The sequence below is a fragment of the Ambystoma mexicanum genome, chromosome 6q, assembly GCF_040938575.1.
Source record: "Ambystoma mexicanum isolate Mex_15411 chromosome 6q, UKY_AmexF1_1, whole genome shotgun sequence".
NCBI lineage: Eukaryota > Metazoa > Chordata > Amphibia > Caudata > Ambystomatidae > Ambystoma > Ambystoma mexicanum.
Window position 1 is genome coordinate 674,868,237 of NC_090937.1, and position 20,526 is coordinate 674,888,762.

A 20,526-nucleotide genomic window follows, 5' to 3' on the forward strand; every position below is an offset into this window, starting at 1 on the left:
TCCCTAAGGACATCAAATGCTGCAGGACGTGTTTTCTTTTTCATCAACACCTTCTACAAGTTATCTATTCTCGTCATCTCAAAACTCCCATGATTCAGCCACTGAAAATCGTCCTGTTTTCTGGTTTGCCTATGCCCGGTCTCACAAAACATTATCGCTCCCACACCATATTTCACATGCATCTCATACGCCGGCGTTCCCACGGGTGGCGCAACCTGGCCAGTTTTCAAAGATTGTCTACCGCAGAGGAAAAATCCCGCTAAGGTGGAAAATACCCCAGGCATGTTTTAACCTTGCCCTCGGCTAATCAACCTTACACTGGGTGTTTGATTTTACAAAATTAACTCTCAACCAATATCAGGATTACTTTGAATCGGGGCACGACTCACCTGATCAGTCAAATCGTCTCTTAAGATGCAATTTGTCCGTATACTGACGCAACCAATGATGACGTGTCTGCGTATCTTGGCTCACTCTGCCTCGTTTCGGGACCCTCGCCTCCTTGTTCTCTGGCCGGACACATCGATCAGGGATCAGTTATGTGCAGATCTGCAAAGGAGTCTCATCGCTTTCGCAGGGGCGCCCCGAACACCTCTTGATCCCGGCTCGATCGTCCCGTCCTCGCTGTTCTCTCCACCTTCCTTATTTTACAACGTACACGATGGAACAAGGGGAGGAGGGTCCCTATTCAGGTGCCATTGTGAAGGGACCCATGAGGGACCCTCGCATATGGAAACAAGGCACAATCACCACACATGAACTGATACTCCAGACACGAGGTTGTATTCCCAAAATCTAGGGTTTATTGCAAAGCAAATAGACTCAGTTGGCCAACTGGGTAGCACGCACTGCGACGTGTGTTTTCCAGACCCCGGGGGATGCAAGAGAACAGAGAATCATACAACAGTTACATATATACAAATCAAGCATCTTGTAATCAGTAGTGACACATCCATTACCACCCCTAATACATTTCCTTTGAATTGGGCATGATGATTGACAATGGTGACGAGTATGGCACCTTCGAACATTCATTTAGCAACAGTTTGCAATTTTCGCGAGCTTACAGACACAAGTCTTTGTTTAAAAGAACACAATGCTCCTGTTCTTGCAAGCAAGCTGCGAGCAGGGGAGAGACACATTCCAGGCCTTGCTAATTCCTAGTTGCTATTCGTGTACTGGGGGTCAACATGCTATCCAGGGCTCTACAGGGCTCAGGAAAGGGGGGCTGCAAAGAAGACCATAATTCAAGTCATTTAATGTTCGCTTCTAGCATTTCTACTGTGTTTTCGAGACTAGCTGGCACCTGTGGACTGATTAGGATGCCTTGCTGCTTACTTCCAAGGATATGCGAGGGAGGAGACCGGGCATTTACTGTGTTATGTTTCAACATACCTCTCGCGGCCTTGCATTATGCACCAGTGGAGCAGAATAATATTTCAGCAAAGCAGTTTTAACAGAAAGCAAAAAGCAACGTTAGAGAAAACAAAATGGCGATTTCAATCACCTTTAAAATGGCTGCACTTTAGTCAAGCTTATGGCTATATATTTCTAATACTAAACACATGAGGCTGTTGGTCTTCGGCCAACAAAATACATTGCCTTACGATCGAGGGGTGTCTACTTTTTCTGGACTGACAGACTTTGCCTCAAAAAAATATTGTAATCCTTGAAATATTATCTTATCACACTGCGTATTTCAGCTGTGTCTTCTATGAAAAAGCTTGCCTTCTCACAATCTGGTTGCAATGCTGAGCCCTTTGTCTGCTCTTTTTGTTCATATGGGCCATTTGAGTGAAAGGGGTCCTAGACAGGAAAGAGTAGAACAAATGCCACAGGCCTCTGGCAGCATGCCTACTCCCAGTTCTGCGTATCTGACATGTATAACTTCAAACATTCTTCCTCACGTTATAGATCTTTCCCAAACAATGATTTCTCTTTTGACCTTATCACACTGTTTATTGTGTTGGCTTTATGTAAAGCATTCAAATACAGTAGTAAAACAAGATGCGATTTTTCATGCTCACATTAATTAGTATTCTAGTATTTATATACTTCCCTTGATAGATTCACTCTTCTTTTGCATGATTTGTTTCTTAAAGGTTTTTGTACCATATTTCAGAATTGAGTTATCATTTGATTTTTGTGCTGCCCAAGTGGGGTCTATAAAACATTGTATTATTTAAGTGGGATAGTACAATCACAGTGACTAAAAAATCCTGACCCACATTGCTGCTACTAGGGGGAGCGTTGGTTGCAGGGGTGTCCCCGGCTCCCTTTAGTTGGTGTAAATGGGGTCAGGAGATTGGGGGATTCCCCGCTTCCATTAGATGGAAGAGGGGGACAATTAAAAAAAGAAAAGTGAAAAGAAAGGTCCCTGGGGCACCAGTTTTCACCCACATAACACACGTTCATTAAAAATGTACGACACCAAAAGGAAGGATACTACAACCCCCATTCTAACTTTAAAATATATTGCCACATTAATGACTTCTGCAAACCATTCTTGTGTGCAGAGGTCAGACAGAATATTAGCTTATACCTTGCTTAAAAATTAAACTCTTAAGTCACCCTGTTTACCGTCTCTGCACAGTGTATGCCTATTGTAGAAAGGTAGCATCGTTTTCCTGTTTATAGAATGATCTCTAGTCGCTCAATCTTCTATTGTTTGTGTACTAAACATGGATTTGGTAGGTAAGGTCAATTGGCAGTCTGGGCTACAGGGAAGTCTGGAGATTTCCTAGTGCAACTATGCACAATGGGCCTCTTTTGTGCGAGTTCTCTTCATTTTTTTCATTGTTTTATTGTGCATTCCCTGTGCTGTTGTGAACATGAAAATCGAGAGAACTTTGCATACCTTACTGCAGCTGAGATACACAGAGGCCTGCTTGGGGGGTGGCTGATGCTGACATTCCTCCCCAATGTGCAAACGGTGGGTGTTGGCATGACATGCATCCCACTAGAGCAGGGCAGAAGGAAGTGGTATGGTCACTATTGGAAAGTTCCTGTATGTTCAGCCTTCAAGGAAGGGAGTTATCCTGTGATGGCTCTTGGCTTGCTAAGGTAGGGAATCTCTATTTCAGCTCCCCTGTCAGAGAAGAGTACTGAGGAGGCAAGCTAGTGGAGTGCCTAGAATGAAGTTCAGGTGGGGAGCAGGATGTCATGACTTATATTAACATGAGCTTCCAGGGGAAATGGAATTGCAATAGTAGCATATAACATACTTGCATGGCTTAATGTAGAAACAGAATTAGACAATTTGAGTTTGCATCATGCTGCTACTTTGTTGTTTAAGTACTTCCATCCTCTAAGGATCGCTTGAGTGCATTAATGAGGCAGCTCATCCCTGCCAATTGCAGCCATTTAGCATGGGACCAAGACACCTTCTAGACACACGAGCAACTGTTTGCAAAAAAGATACATGAAACTACTCAACCTCAATTATTCCATTGTTTTAAATATAAAAATACAAATACAAAATAAAAATAAATAAAATCACGCATAACATTGTATAGGAACTACATTAAGATAAATAACTTTTAAAGTCATATAGGTAATTTAATTGCATTGCAATGGTAATGGCAGGATTAATGAAAAATTGATCTATTTCAATTTTCATCATGATAGTCCAATTATTTTTATGCAAAGGGATGCCATGTCCCTAGTCTTTTACTATTCCATGCAAGTCTAGAATAAATTGCACTCACAAACACCACTGACCGGTTGTCACTTGTTTCGACATAGAAGGAGCATTTCACTTCTGTGATAGATGCCGTTAAGTGACAGACATTGGTCTAAGCCAGCTTCCTACACGCTGAAAACCCTAATCAAATGAATAGATAGTGCTCCAGATTTTCTATTGATGCTGGGCATAATGGGCAACATGCACAAGAGTTTACCTCTGGATACCATCTAGAGGTATAACAATTCAATAGTAAAATCATTAATCCCAGATTTACATTAAGCTATTTACATTAAAAAGATACACCATATCTAGATATTGTTTTTAGCCTATTTTTCCCCTTGATGTGTATATATAGAAAGGTCTGCTCGACAAATTGAAATCAATCGGATCTCAAACTGACCTCTCTCTATAAACGCTCTTAATCTTTCTCTTCATGAGATCAGTGATCTTGTTAGGGTGCTACTATAGAGCTGCCACTCTAACTCCCCTAACAAATGTTTAATATAGACAAACATTTCAGGGGTCTGCTGGAAGCTGGGCACTATGGGCCTCATTACGAGTCTGGCGGTAACCGAGCTGGAAAAACGGGCAGGTTACCGCCGGACTCGTATTACCATTCCGTCTCTGTGATTCCCGGAATTACTGGGGCATTACGACCCCGGTGACCCGGGAATTCCAGAGGCGGAATTGTGCAAGTCCCCATTCCCATGGAGCCCCATAGGACTCCATGGGGATGGGGACCATGGAAACACTGGTTCCGTCTATGACAGAGCCAGTGTTTCCATGTCTGCCTGCAGGAAGGTGGTGTTAAACCCGCCAGGTCAGACCTGGCGGAAGTGACACCTCCCGCCTGCAGGACTCTTAATCAGCCAGTCTGGAAAGAACGGTGGTGGCGGTTTTACCACCACCGTTCTTTCCGGACCGGCAGGGTCATAATGAGGCCCTATGTCTGGCAAGTATTTGTGGAGGTGGTCAAATATGATAATGCTCCAAGAAACGTTGGTCCTGATGCCCATCCCAAATCGGAGTAATTGACTTTGAATTTTTCTGCATTTCTCTCATTTTGGGGGAGATTCTATGGAGGAGTAATTAGGTTTAATTCTAATTAATCTCAAAGTTAAGAGTAAGCAAGTAAATTATGGGTCCCAGTACATCCGCTAATCTGGTCAAGGGTTGGTGGGTAAAGGGTTATGTAATTCCTACAAATCAAAGATATGGAGGATTGGGTCGCCCTTCATTCTGGTTTGTTTGAGTGTCCATTTAGAGAACATAATATTAACAGAGGAGAGATTTACTTGATAAATAGAAAAGATGAAAATTACAAGGACATTGTATCCCTTTGAATCCTGGAAGCCATGCCCACCTCAAGAAGGTTCAATTCAAGATATGGGACCTTTGTCTCACTTGCAACCTGAGGATCTTGAAAGGCCAGCCTAGTTCTGACCACCCCTGAATGCAAGATTAAGTGTCTCCATGGGCAGCAGCATTATTGACTCGATGTTCCTATGAGCACAGAACAAACACTTGATCCTTGATATGTTGGTTATACAACAGTTCCAACAGTGACCAATAAACGTGGGTGGCAGCCCCGAGAACCCCATCATGTGTGGGGACATGGTGAAATTAACAGCTTGTAAAATATAGTATGTGGGCATGGCCTCTTCATAAACTGAAGCAGTATCAACAGTGATGTGTGTCTTCCCACACTCCATGCATTACTTCCCCTGGTGCAATGTTGGGTCAACTGACATTAATTGTTTACTACTATGGAGGATATTTTCAGTTTTGTCAGAAACCTGTTTAAAAGGGATTGGGGAAATGTTCCCTGTTAACTTCGTTCATATACAGGGATGTGGTTGTCGGCTGCACAAAAAATAGATTGGCAACTGAGGCTAATTTGACTATATTAACTTAGCTGAAAAATATCTGCTGATTCCACTGCCGGCTGGTGACTATTTTAATTGGAGAGGCGTAAATATTTCCCACACGTATGCTGCAGTGACTGTTAGGACTCACCACCTGAGCTGCCTCTCAGCGCATTTGGAGGAATCAGGAGCCGTCGGAATCTGGGAGAAGGCAGAAGGACTCGTTAAAGTTGACGACAACTTTGTTCTACCAATGTACCCCTCTGTTGTGTGATATCAACAACCAGAAGGATCTATTAAGTGAAAGAATGGGAGACACACACCACGACACGGCCGGCTGTAAAACAGGAAAAAACCATGATCAGTATTACAGGTTAATGTATCAGAAGTATAGAACACAGGAACGGGTAAGGGCTAACCTTGAAACAGGAAGAGGATTCCTTATCAGATAAATGGTGGCAGCAGTAGGCGTGGTTATAGAACAGTAGTGTCCCCTTGTACCTCCGAGTGGGTTGGAATCTATAATAATGGTAATGAGGAGTGAGTCTTACCAGGAGTATGGCAACTGGAGCAGCAGGGAGTTCTGAGAAGTCCAAGGCAATCCAGGAGCAGAAAACAAAGAACAGAACCTAACCCGACGGTACAAGGATGCCTGAAAGTTTGAGCTGGTGCACTATCAGCAAGCGTCTCTAGTCCATGCACAAGGAAATGCAGTAGCACAGAGGGGTCCCAAGAATTGACAGCTGTGCATTACAACGCTGGATTGGAGAAACAAAACGTATTTGTTAACGTGCGTACAGTTCCAAAGACAAAGTCAGAGGCAAAGAAGTCTGGGGACGTATCAGAGATCAGCGTTGGGTGAGCAGTAAAATATCCAAACAATGAGGCAGAGGAATCCGTTAGGCAGGCAAGGTCAGTTTACCGTGGAGACAGAGTCAGAAGTATCAGATGAAGGGGTCAGGCAGAAAACGGAGTCCAGGAATACAAACACGGGTCAGCAGCAAGTATTCCAAAAGCAGCAAACACAACAAGAAATCAGGAAGCAACTTGAATCAGAAGCACCGGAGTACTGGACTAGGTGGTCTTTAAGTTCTCTGTGTCATGTGACTTGGTGGGACGTGCCTCCTCGCTCCGGCCATGTGACGTTGCACATACAGGGGTTTTCACCATTGCCATGGCAACACCCAACACGTAAGGAACGTCGCTCTCCGTCTTTGTGTGGAAAACCTTTTAATGAATCGGGAGTCTACAATCCCAGGTTTAGAGTGTTTCATGGTGTATGGGTATGTTTTTCTGTGTATGACAACCCCTGGGAGCACGTGTGCATAGATTTCTGACGGCAACAGAGCAAAGCGAGGGAGCCTGAAACAGCAAAGGGAGATTCAGGGAGTGGGGTTCTCCCCCTGAGAAAAGGTTTTCAATAATTGGTTAAAATGAGTAACATTTAAGTGAGAAATTGAGTAAAACGCTAAAGAGTTTTCAGTCAGTTTTGTAATGTAACTCACGTTTAGATCCAGTAGATGCACTTCCCAAACAGTGCACAGGAGCATTTTCCAAAACATTTTTATGATGCCTTTTCTGACAAAATATTCCCATACATTTCCATGCTGGCTGCACCAATGAAATCAGGTTTTCAGATAGAAGACCATACTCATGTTGGCTTTTCACATAATGCCAGTGATGATACTATAAGAAAACATGTCCATGCTGGCTCTGTCAAAATATTCCAGTACATGTTGGCTTTTCACATAATGCCATGTAAGCACTTACTCCTGCATGCTTTGCCAGTAAAGATGCAATGCCAAAATAAGAAAACATCCCCACACTTGTATGAACACTTACACTGTTGGCTTATCCTCTGTGCCCAGTAGAAAGACATAGCCAGACTGGTGGCACCAAGGTAGGACAGTCTCGCCATGTATTAACACTTATCATGTTTGCTTTACTCTTGATGCCCAGTAAAAAATGCCAGGCCACATTAAGAAAACATAGGCCAATCTTGTCAGGAATTAACATCTATGTCTGATTTTCCATTGATGCTATGTTGAAAATGCTTTGCCACAGTCAGAGCATATAGCCGCATTGGCTGTACCAAAGTACATTAGTCCAGCAACATAATTATAGTTATGTTTGCTTCATCATTGATGGCCAGTGAAAAAAGCTATGCAACATTAAGAAAATAAAGCCATACTGGCAACACCAAAGTAGGCCAGCCAGCAATTCACTAAGACTTATCATGTTTGCTTTACCATTGATATCCAGTCAAACGGCCATGACACAAAAATGAAAATACAACCACCTGGCTGCTCCTAAGTAGGCCAGCCCAGCCACATAATAAGACCTATCATGTGTGCTTTAGCATTAATACTCAGTACAAATGCCATGAGAACAAATAAAAAGACAACCAGACTGGCTGCACCGAAGTAGGCCAGTTCAGCCACATCATATGCCATGCCACAGTAAGAAAATATAGGCCAAGACTGGGGTTGAAGCCTGTACCGAAAGGGGTAATGTGTGAGGAGGGCAGGCCCATGAAAAGAGCCAAGTGTTAATCGAGGCAGAGGAAAACAGAGAATGTAAAAGAGTTTTTTCAGTGTGAAAAAATGTGAAGGGATGAATCCAATAAATGTTGGGAAGAGGAAAGCTGCAGATTCAGGAGGTCGAAGAGATGTGAAGAGAAAGACAGTGAAGAGTGAACGCTAACAGCGAGGTTATGTGCAGAGGAGAAAAAAGGTAAGCAATGAGGGGTGGGAGGAGAAAAGGCCTGAGATAGGGATGGAAGGAGTAGATGGTGGTACGAAGAGGATCTCCATTTTAGAGGGATTAAGATGTAGGAAGCAAGATAACATATAGCGATGAACAGCTGAAAGACAAGCATAGACCAAGGAATAAAGAGAATAGGAAAAAGAATAGAAAAGATAATCTGGGAGTCATCAGCATAGAAGTGAGATGAGAGATTGAAATACTCAAGAGAAAAAAGAGGAAGAGTATAAATGGAGACAAGCAAAGTACCAAGTACAGTGCTTTGTGATACCCCACAGTAAAGATAATGACGGGAGTAGGTTTGACCCAGGAGAATGAATTGGGCAATTCGATCGGAGCGATATGAGAGTAACCAGTGAGTAATGGAGCCAGAAAATCCCAAAGCAGTGAGTGCTGAAAGCAGAACAGGGTGATCAACAGTGTAAAAAGCTGCAGGAAGGCCTAGAAGGATGAGGATAGAAGAGGTTTTGTTGTACTGAGAGAGGTAAGAATTAGTAACATGAATACATGCTATTTTTGTTGAGTGAGCAGGGCTGATGCTTGTTCAAGTTAAAGGAAGAAAGGAGTGCAGATTTAAGTATGCCGAAAAAGGGGAGTAAACAACTCTTAATATGAGTTTGGAAAGAATCGGAAGGAGGGAAATGGGTCCGAAATTAGAAATCAGTGAGAGGCCAAGAAAAGGCTTCTTGAGAATTGGGATGATAGAAGCACAAAAAAGATGCAGGGAAAGTCGAAGAAGACAAGAAGAGATTAATAAGGGAGGAGCGATCAATGAGGGATAGATTAATTGGATGGGAGTGGTGGGAAATGGATCAAGGGGGAGGTGGTGGGGTGGGAATAAGCAAGAATGGAGATAGTGTCTAAATCACAGTGGATACAGAAGGCTGAAAAGGATGTGGAGAGAGGAGAGGAAGGAGCAGATGGAAGTGAAGGTGGTTGAGGGGGAAGCGATAAAGAGGTGCATTTGCAGGAGACCTTTGAGGTGAAGAAGTCATAACAGTCAGTTGAGGAAAGCTCAGAAGTAGTAGAAGTGTCAGGAGCAGAGAATAATGCATTATGATGATTACTTGAAAGAGACAACAGGGTGTTGGGGGAGTTAGGATAAGAGTGGAGAGAATGTATCTTTTTGGTGCTAAGGATTGATGAGTCATAAGACAAGTGTGGTGCTATTGGAGCATCGAGGTCAGAGGGAACTAGAATTTTCTGGCAATGTCATTTTACTCTGCGCAGTGAAGATTGGATGGAATGAAGGTCAGGAGACTGCCGAGGTTGTGGGGGCTTGCAAGAGGGGAGAAAGGGATGGAGGGGGTAAAGGTCAAGGGTAACCGAGAGAAAATTGGGAAGACTAAAAGAAGCTTGATTCAGGGGGAGAGTAGAAAAGTATGGAGGAGATGAAAGAATGGAGGAGAGGGAGGAGAAATGGTGTAAATCCCATCAGAAAAAGAGGTGAAGGAAGGAGGACAAGTGCAAGTGAGGGGGGGTAAAGAAAAAGATAAGGATGGAGAAAATGATTCAAGGAATAGATAGGATGAGAGGAGAGGGCGGTGTCAAAGGGAAGTGAGGAGACAATTACATCTAGGGAAGAGGCAGAAATGCGAGAGGAAACAGCAGAGAGTTGAGAAAGAGAAAACAGGTTGTGAAGGCGTAGGAGAAGTGAGGATGATTGGGTAGTACAAAGATGGAGGTTAAAGTCGTCTAGCAAGAAAAAGATGGAAGAGCAGGGAAGACGAATAGAAAGAATTAGGTCCAGGTAATCATGAAAAGTGTGATAGGTCCTGAAGGGAAGTAGATAGTGGAAAACGTAAGTGCGTGTGGTTTGGAGAAGGCATAGAAATCGTATTCAAAGGAGGGGTAAGCAGCCCAACAAGAGTGCTAGAGGATGCCAGTGTTGCCACCTTAGCAGGTGAACTGAGGGGTGTGAGAAAATGTAGACAATATGGAGGAGAGTAAGGAGAGACAGAAGTGGTTTGGGCAGTGAGACAGGTTTCAGTTGGACACAGAAATTGGAAGTTGAGATGGAAGTAAAAGTCGAGAGTGGAGTGTGATTTGTTACAGATGGAGATTGCATTCCTAACACCAACAGACATAACCGGGGTTGGAGAACAATACATAGGAGGGTAAATGTGATTTGAAGGAGAGTGAGGTAAATGAGTAGGGGCCGGGCGAGTTGAACAGAAGATTGGGATGAATAAAGGCAAAGGGATGATAGAACACATTTGTTATAAGAGTACGGTTTAGTTTAGAATAGGTTGTGACTGGTAGAAAGAAAATGAAAAAACATCATGAAAGGAATACATGCAAATGTCAATGAGCACACATGATGCAAACAGGAGTAAATAAGAAGGGGTTATGGCCCTTAAATGTGTTGCCCTTTAATGGGACACACAGGACAGCGATGCCCTCGGAGGTGATCATTTTAAGGAGTGAACGTTTAGGTTACATGAAGAATGTCATGGTCTGCGACATTGGAGCGGCAGCAGAGGTGTCTCCTTCACACAGCTCTCGACTGGAAGGTGGATGTTCGCAGAGCTGAAGTCCAAAGTACATGCGGGGGATGCAGTCCACCTACTTTATTCAGAGGGTGGACTCAGTCCCCCCAGCTGAAATGAGAAACATTGAATAGCCTCTTCGAATTTAGGAATTAAAGCCAACCTCTGGGATCAAACCACCTTCGTCAGGTCTGTAGGCCGGACACTTCACCATTGCACTAGGAAAAATAACAAACAACTAAAGGTGAAATGTCCCAGGGAAAAAGAAATTATTGGGTCTTGGAGTTTCACACATGCACAACTTTTTAAAGTTTTCAAAAACACTATTAGAAGAAAAAATGCTCTCTTGATTTTGTGTGTGTGTTAATTTTATGAAAGGCAAATGCCATTCGTCCTGGTCAATTTGGGTGGTTATGAAAAGCCAATTTAATGAAATGTGCATATTTCACCTTGATATGCTAATTTCTGGCTACGTTACATCCCATGGCGTTTGTTGATGAGTCCCCCCACTTTACTTTTTAGGACTTGACTCCCGGATGTTCGGGTGCAGGGGAGTGCTGAGTGCGGAGTACCACCCAGTTGAATGGACTCCTCTGAGGCAGCCCGACTGTATTGGAGGCAGAAGGAGGTGTCCTAGGAAGAGTCTGGCCATTCGGTCACTTGAAATCTCATGTGGCCAGCCAAGCTGGAAGGCGAAGATACGGGTGCAGGGGAAGGTCAAGTGCAGTGGACTGCACAGATGGTCGGGCTCTTCGGGCATCACCCCAACCATGTTGTGGCAGAAGGTGGTGTCCTACGCTAGCATGGTCCAGATGCCAGAAGAGTCTGTTTGTTGCACGTGAACAATTTGTAAAGGTTCAAACTGGAAAAACACCAACCCTACAAATGTAATTTACTTTAGAACAGAACTCTACGAATATAGACAAGCATTCTCAGTCACTCTTCAATGGCAGTTCATATAAGACAAAGAAATGGAGAAAAGACGTTCATTCTCTCAATTGTGTTGATTCGCAAAAGTGAGTCTGCCTGCCCAAAATGGCATGCATGGCCAGATTCATTTTCAGAATAAAACAATGGTGGCAGATGCGGGAGTGACTGCTACAGATGGATTTGTATTCCTCTTCACAACAGGATGCACTTTGACTTATAGTATCACTGCAGCTTTTTGTGTTGTGCCTGGCATGCCATCACCAGGGACGTCATTTCACCAAAATGCCGGGGGTAGTGAAAGTGAAATCACACGACCCTTGACCTCTAATGACATCACAGGAAGTGGTGTAATTTGATCCCTCCCGAAGTGATATCACGGGGAGCTATGGAACACGATCTTTCACCCCTTAACAAAGTAGGTAGTGGCATCACATTGCATTGTTCTTAAGTACACTACGAAAAATAGGGTTAGGATATCACTAGAATGTGATATACATTTCGTACAAGAATGGATCACCATATGTATCGTTAAGATCAGTGTGCATATACCGATAATACCACATTACTGTGAATGGAAGCAGATGTCCATAGCCAAATGATAATGATGTGTTATTATTTAGCAATTACGCTTAAGCACTTTATATAGAAAAAATATACATACAATATCACCCAACCTGTGTTGGTATTAATTTATCGAGCTCAGAAGGATGAAATACTGAGTTGAGGTTTAAGAACAGACTAAATCAGTGACTCATCCCTTGAAGTGTGCCTGAAATAAACCTTAAATGAGTCTAGCAATTATTGTATAGAATTCCAGAAAGACACATTATTTGGTATTCCTATTCTTTGTTGGTTAGGGTCACTGCTGAAAATGTTAGACTTGTGTGTTTTTAAGAGGCCTGAAAAGAAAGCCAGCCACACCAGAAGCAAAGAGCCACATGGCACTGGCCACAGGCCAGGAGCCTGCATTAAAATAAAAAATATGTTTATATATATATATATATATATATATATATATATATATATATATATATATATATATTTTTTTTTTTTTTTTTAGGGATAGCAAGGGGACGTCTCAGGGGTCGCATGAGGGGTCGCAGTTGCGACCCCCAAATGACGTCCCTCCCATCACCTCAGAAGCCAGGTGTAGGGGAAATTGCTGAAAGAGCGGATTTCTGTGTCCCAAAGAGAAATGATCACACTTTGGATGCAAACGTATTTATATGTTTTATATTTGAAATGGAGGGCAAATTGTAAAAATAGCATTTAAAGTGACAGTCCATTTATTTTCCCATCACTGCATATATGCTTACCTGCTACATACGACGAGGGCGCAGATGCCAGCCTCCTTCATACATAGGTCTCGGAAAGACATCCAGTACTTACATTTACATGGAACAGCTGACTGCAGGTCCCTTTCACCTAAAGCCTGTCCCTGCCAGTGATTGCAAACCTATGTTTAGAATCAGGGATGTGTGCCTCTCTTCCTGCAACCTTGGCCATATGTGGTTGTCCCTGATGTGCTTGCAATGTTGTTATATTGGATATTAGCCTTCCTTCGAAGTGCCATTCACGGAACACTAATTCCCTAATTGATGAACCCGAGTTCGAAAGTGTCAGCCCTCTGCTCAGGGGAGTTGCTAGGTCTGGAAAAAAACCCGGGGCTAAGCTGATGTCGGAACTGTTGGGACTGGGGGCTAGCTAGTCTTTTGGCTGTAGCTCCTGAGATTCTATCCGGGGCTACAACCAAAAGATCAGGGACTATACCCCCCTTATCCCCCTCCTAGCAACGCCCCTGCCTCTGCTGCCAGGAGATCCTTACCTTGAGCTTTGGTCATCTTGCCAGAAATCGCTATACTCAAGAATGACTTGGATACATTGAGTAGTGAATACAATATTTCTGAAAAGCAGAACTAAAACAGCCATAAATCAATGTAAGACACAAGTTGACAACGTACAATAGAATTATGTGGGCCATGCTTAATGTAACCTTGTATGATTACATATTGTAACTGCTCTAACACTCGAGTGAGGTAGGCTATTGATCACATGGTTTTTCGATCTTACTCCTATGCTCCAATCATATCTTCCTTATTGTAAATCAAAGGGGTGAAGAGCTGAGCAGTCCAATATTGTGTTGAAAATCAATCGCCCCGCAATAACAGGTGAGGGATTGTTCTGCCCTTTGGTAATCAAGTTTTTGATGACGTTCTGTTCCTCTTTTAGGGAATTCGAGGAAACGGCTGCTGTGCACCGTTTGCAATAAGAAGTGTTCTTCCTCAGCAAACCTTAGGGAGCATCGAAAGGTGAGTAGAATGCACTGTAGTGTACAGCAGGAGGTTTGAACCACTCCACATAGTGGCCATCTGGATGTTGGGATTATACACAAATGCAGGCTTGTTATGGCCGTGGTGGGATTGTGGCTTTTTATGGTCTGCAATTGCATTCAAAGAACCAAATATGTTGCCTGTTTTCAGAATATCCACACAAAATACAGCTATGTACCTTGATTCTAAAAGTGAATTCACGTTTTTCATGACATCTTGGTGGGACTGTGGCTTTGTACACTAAACTTGGAGGCCTCAGGATATGAAGACAGGCAGTTGTGTTTTTATCATTTGTATTTCACATTAAAAATGACAATAGAGCTTGTTACTACAGTTGTAGCCCTTTTAAAAACAGGTGCTATTTTTACTTCGTTTAACCCCTTACCTGCTTCGCTTCAATCAAGTCTATGCAAAAAGGGCTAGCATACTCGTCCTTAGCACTTCGTGTGCACAGTTGGTGATCCTTGGACAGCTAATACACTGGACCTGCACTGCTGGGATTTGAACCTCTGGCCAGTAGGTTGACCACAGGTCTCAGTACAGAGTGCTTCACACACTGATCTTCATCTGGGGGTCAGTGGCATTATTAGTATTATTATTGTTATTATTATTATTATTACTGGTAGTACTAATATGAATCATTATGATAGTAACTATAGTTTGAAAACACTAGTAACACAATGAAATCCAATCTTTAGTAATCTAGGTTTTCTAACTTCTATTTTTTCTAAGCTCATTTGACTCATTCAGTTCTGTAATAAAACACGTTCCTAGCAACAGAAACAATAATGACAATAGAAATAATATTTGCTATCTTGGTATATTGTTCACCAAGAATGGGCAATGGACAAGGCATGGTGCAGCCATTGCGGAGAAGGCCTGAGCCAGGTTGGGCGGCCTGCTTAGATTTTATGTATGGCAGACACATGTTTGATAAGTGTTTGGTGGTGTACAAAGCCAATGTTTGCACTCTGATGACCTATGGGAATGGGAACGAGATCTGGGACTTTGTCAATTGCTACATTTTGGAGAAACTTCAGAACAGAATAATGAAAAAATAGTGGGCCTCCCACAAGGTGCACTAAATAGTGCTTTGCGGTTGGAACTGGGGGTTCCATCATTTGAGGCAGAGGCTCAAATAATGTTGGCTAGTTACTGTTTTACAGTCTGTGTGGGCCAACCAATAAACCCACATTTAAAGAGAGTGGTAGGGAAAATGACGGGATCCCTGGCAGTTATTCAATATCACTGGTATAATGAGGGAATTAAGTTACTGATTAGGTGACAAATACCATACAAGGACTGTCCTTCTTGCTACACGCTATCTAATCTCGTAAATATGGTAAAGCAGGAAGCCAGGAGGTGGGACTTGGAGAGAAATGCTGGGATGGCGTGTTTGCTGCCCTCACTTGCTTCTTTTACCATCTCAAGACATTTTACTTATGGGGGCTGGGACATTTGCTCAGTTGTATATGGGCTGTGCTGACGACTTATAATTATGACAAGGTTGAACCTTTTAACCTTGAAGGACAGAATGAGGTGGGACCCTAAAGAAACATCTAGTAACTGCCTCTGTAATCAGGATAGAGTCAATGATTTCGGCTATTTTTTTACTTGAATGTCAATAGTATTTAGACTGGCGTAAATGGTGTTTTAATTCACTATTTTAAAGCACAAAATATTAGATGTTACTGTGATGTAATTTGTTTCATTATGGAGTATAATTGTGAGGAATTTTTGTTTAACTTATACAATTATGCTTTAGAGCACTCAATGTGAGGGCATCTATTTTAGAAATTGTATATTTTATTAAATTTAAATATGAAGATGTATATACTTTTGTTGTTTATTTATTTTATTTATTTATTTAAATTTATAAAGCGCACATCGGCCCTGAGGCATCGTGGTGCTGTTACAGTATATTTACTTAGAGACCACTTGAAACAGACTCATCAGACAGTGTTAAGGGGGTTAAACAGCTAAACAGTAGGAATGTTCCATGGTTGCAGGGGAACACTTTAGGTACAGTCTAGTTGAATAGCTTGGTTTTCAGCGCCGTTCTGCATGCTATGAGGGAGTTTTCCTTTCTGAGTATGAGTGGAAGGCGTTCCAGGCTTTTAGGGCTAACATTTCGAAGCTGGTGCTGCCAGTTTTGGCTCTATTGAACGCAGGGACTGTGAGTTGGTGTAAGTATTGGTCTCGTTTTGGTCTGTCGGAGTGCACCTGATGTATTCGTTCCACTAGGTAGGAAGGGGCAGATTGAGAGAGGCATCTGTGTGATGGTGAGAGCCTTGAACAATATGCGCTCTTTTATCGGGAGCCAGTGGGCGTCTCTTCTTGCCTAAGACATATGCTCTCTCCTAGGGATGTGTGGAGCCACTTTGAGAGCTTTATTTTTGCATGATTTGCAATTTGATAATGGTGTAATCCGAATTTAATAAAGAGTTGAGTCATAATAATAATAATAATAATAATAAGGATACTAATAGCACATCTATTGCTATGATTCCTCTTTCTCATACTAGTACTTTACTCATACTACTTCTATCACCATTACTATGACTACCACCATCACCCCTACTATTAATACTTATATTAGACATGATATTATCATCATTCTATTGTTTATATTATCATTATTTTAAAATAACAATGTTGTGTAGTGAATGACAAATTATTATCAGCAGCAGACTGACCCTCAGTGGAACTTCTCATGCAATGCCCAATCCTCGACCTCCTCTAGGAAAGCAGCAGAGCCTCCTTTCCTACTGCCTAGCAGGATTGGCATCCAGCGTCCATGGTTCTATTATTGGCATGGTTTGCTTTTATCATTTGTGGCAGAGTACCAATTGGAAAAGGTGCCCTTGCATCCATACCTTCATTGTGCCTCATTACCTACTACATTTACAGTCGCACATACAGAACAGAGACTTCTCTTATTGGCATTGAGGCTCACCAGCAGGAAGCAGCATTCTGAATCGAGAGGTATCGACTGTGGTGATGGAGCCTTCAGTAAGTACTGTATATCTATCTATCTATCTATCTATCTATCTATCTATCTATCTATCTATCTATCTATCTATCTATCTATCTATCTATCTATCTATCTTTCTATCTACCTATCTATCCTGTTTTTTATGTTGTGCCCTATTGCCTACAGGCCTCAGAGCACTCACAACAGAGACAGAAACAACGTAAAACACAAGACTACAAAGAGAACGAGATAGAGATTCTATTAGACTTCTCCTTCGGCGAACAGGTATGTCTTAAGCAGTTTCTTAAAGATAGTAAGAGACGTGCTGTTTTTTATGGGAGATGGCATAGCATTACAAATCATCGGAGCCCAGTGAGTAAAGTTTGTGCCACCAACTCTTTCCAAGGCTTTCCGTGGTTGTTGCAGATTATTTTTTCCATTAGATTGTAGAGTTCTTTGAGCCGGGGCCCTAATTAGTCTCTTGGTGAGATAATTAGGATCGATGCCTGTCTGACATTTGAAGGTCATAACTGAGCATTTGTTTTCTCCCACGGCTCAAGCCCCAGCCCGCCCTAACTGCACCATTCTGAACGGTCTGCAATCATTTGATGTTAGTCTTAGGGTACCCATCAAGAGACTACTACTGCAGTAGTCCAGTTTGGAGTTAATTATAGCTCCTGTAATCAGCACAAGATTTTTTTGTGATAGATATAGTCGAATTGCCATATGAGATTGATGTAAAAGGAGCATCTAGATTTAAGATAGGAGACCTGTCTCTTATACGAGAGATGTGAGTCCATAAAAATGTCAAAGGTCTTAACATTCTTCGATACTTTGATGAAGCTATTTTTATCTTGCTTTTTTTGTATTGTTGATCTATTTTCCCTATTTTATGAGGTGTGCCAAGAATTAAGAGTTCTGCTTTTGCCTCATTGAGGGCCAAAGAGTTGTTTGCCATCCACTTTTGGATAGCATTGAACACTTTGTTTATTCTTTCCACGTCCTTTTCATAGGAACCTGACAATTCAAAGACCAGCTTGGTATCATCAGTGTAATATGTGAATTGAACACCCAAGTTTTTAAGTATATCGCATAGGAGTTTTGAGAAAATGTTAAAGCGCAGAGGCGACAGGCATGAACCCTGCGGTACACCACAGGTCAGCAGTGTTTTTAGGGAGCTGAAATTGCCCTTTGCGACTGCAGTCATTCTTGGACCTAGGAAAGATTTGAACCAATTTATTGCTATGGGGGAACATCTGCCAATGGATTTCAATCTCTCAGCCAAGAGATCATGGTCTGTAAGATCAAAAGCTGAGGAAAGGTCAAGTAACAGAAGTAGGGCAATGTTTCCTTTCTCAACAGTTCTAGCAATGTTGGCCTGGAAATCCAGAAGCGCAGTCTCTGTTCCATGTTTGGCCCTAAAGCCGGATTGCTCATTAGCCAAGATTTCGTTGTTATCTATGAACTTCTGGTATTGAATGTAGGCAATTCTATCGATAATTTTAAGCAGCAATGGCATGTTTGTTATGGGCCTGAAGTTGCCTGGTATAGAAGGATCCAGGTTTTCCTTTTTTTATAAGAGCAGTAATCTATGCTTCCTTAAGATCAGCAGGAACATAGGCTTCTTCAAAAGATTGATTGACAAATTGTGCAACCCCTGGTGCCAAGGTGTCTGCGTAATCTTTGAATAGCTTGGCAGGGAAAATGTCCCCCTGACAGGAAGATGGCCTTAACTTATGATTCACTTCCAAAACCTCTGAAAGTGAGACCTTTTTGAAAGAGAAAAGATCTAAATTACTATTTGGCAGATCACTCTTAACGGTAGTCAATGTTAAGTGAGTTAACTCGTGATCATAAAATAGTTTTTTTTGGGTTTCAGTAGCCTGTTGATGTTTACTAGTTTTTTCAGAGAAAACTTCATGAATCTCTTGGCACCACTTATCGCTCTCTTGAGCTGGGTGTGTAATTGGAGGATCTTTCAGTTCTTTAAGAATTGAAAAGATTTCCTTAGATTGGGATTTTGCTTGCTGAATCCTCGCATTAAAGTGTTCAGCTTTGGATCGAAGAATGGTCAGTTTGTAATCCTTAGCAGCTAGCTTATAAGATGCTAGTGATGCTACAGATTGGTGTTTTCTCCAAAGGCGTTCGGCCTTACGCTTATTTCTCTGGCTTCAAGAATATCCTTGGAGACCCACTTATTCACATTGGTGGATTTGTTACTTTTTGCAGGCTTAAGGGGGGCCAATTCAACAAAGGCCTGATTAGTTGCCTTTCTAAAGGCCTGAGTGAAGGAATCCAAGGATGTATGCTGATGTAGCGGGGGCAGGAGAGGACCAACCTTATCTTTAAAAGCCTCACTGGTTACTGCCTTTCTGTTACTATATGTGAGACACTGAGTTTGTCTATTAGTGATGTCACAGGTAAAATTGATCAGATGATGATCAGACCATGGACAATCTAAAATTGAGGTGATGGTAATTTCCTGATTTTTTGTCAGTATCCAATCCAATATGTTACCAGCATTGTGGGTAGGATTTTATACTAATTGTTGGAATGTAATGGCCTCAAGTGAAGTTTTAAGGTCCTTATCTTTTATATCCTGTGAGTTATTGTCCCATAGGTTCATATCCCCTAGGACAACAACTGCTGAGGTGTCTTTGGAGATATTAGCAATACTAGGCAATACATTATTATTGTATTTATTGAGCGCGGACGTAGCTTTGAGAAGCAACAGAGAGCTACAGATATATAACAGAGTGCTTTACAGAGGTATACAGTAGTACAGATGCATAACAAAGCAAAGAAGCACATTTCAGAGGTAACAGAACAGATATACAGCGGGTGGTAGGAGACAGAGTGGCACAGAGGAGGGGTACAGCTATACCAAATGACAGGGAGGAAAGGGATGGTGGCATGGTAGCGAGTCTTTCAAATGGGATGATTAGCATATGGATACAATGCATATATAAACAGAAGAGGCCATATGTGAGAGCATCATTGCGTGGGGGGCCTAGCACATGATCCCTCTCAAACAGCTTGAATTGCAACATCCCCATATACAGATCTTTTCCATCATAGCCCTGATACCACTTTAGAGCATGATGCCCTCGTATCCCCCAGGCCACCAAAGTGCCCTGGCCCTCTTCCTTCCTAAAAGCTGCAGAGATGGAAGGAGAGGCAAACTGAAGATCATGCACCAGCACAGATCAGCCTAGAAATGCCTTGCCACATGTGCACAGACAAGACACAATAAACACACACAGATTACAGTAGTTACAAAAATGTTTTTAATGGCATAAACAATGATTTGCTTTTCATCTCAACCCTTTTTGGAAGCATAGAAGCTAGTCATTTTAGAAATGCAAACCTTCATTAGTAAATTTATAGAACATATTAACGTTTCATTGACTTTGAAAAAAAGGAACTCTGGCTTCTTGACAGAAAACAGGAAAAAACTAAAAATTCCAAATTTCATTGGCATGCATGGACA

At 42.1% G+C, this 20,526-nt stretch overlaps 1 protein-coding gene across 2 annotated transcripts in view; it reads left to right on the forward strand.

Annotated features, from left to right (window-relative positions):
* Window positions 1-20,526, forward strand: part of PRDM5 (PR/SET domain 5) — a 1,215,944-nt gene that overhangs the window by 497,561 nt on the left and 697,857 nt on the right. For both annotated transcript variants that reach the window (XM_069631172.1, XM_069631173.1), the window contains exon 9: window positions 13,962-14,041. In XM_069631172.1, the coding sequence (XP_069487273.1) occupies window positions 13,962-14,041 (80 nt within the window). The remainder of the gene's footprint in view (window positions 1-13,961; window positions 14,042-20,526) is intronic.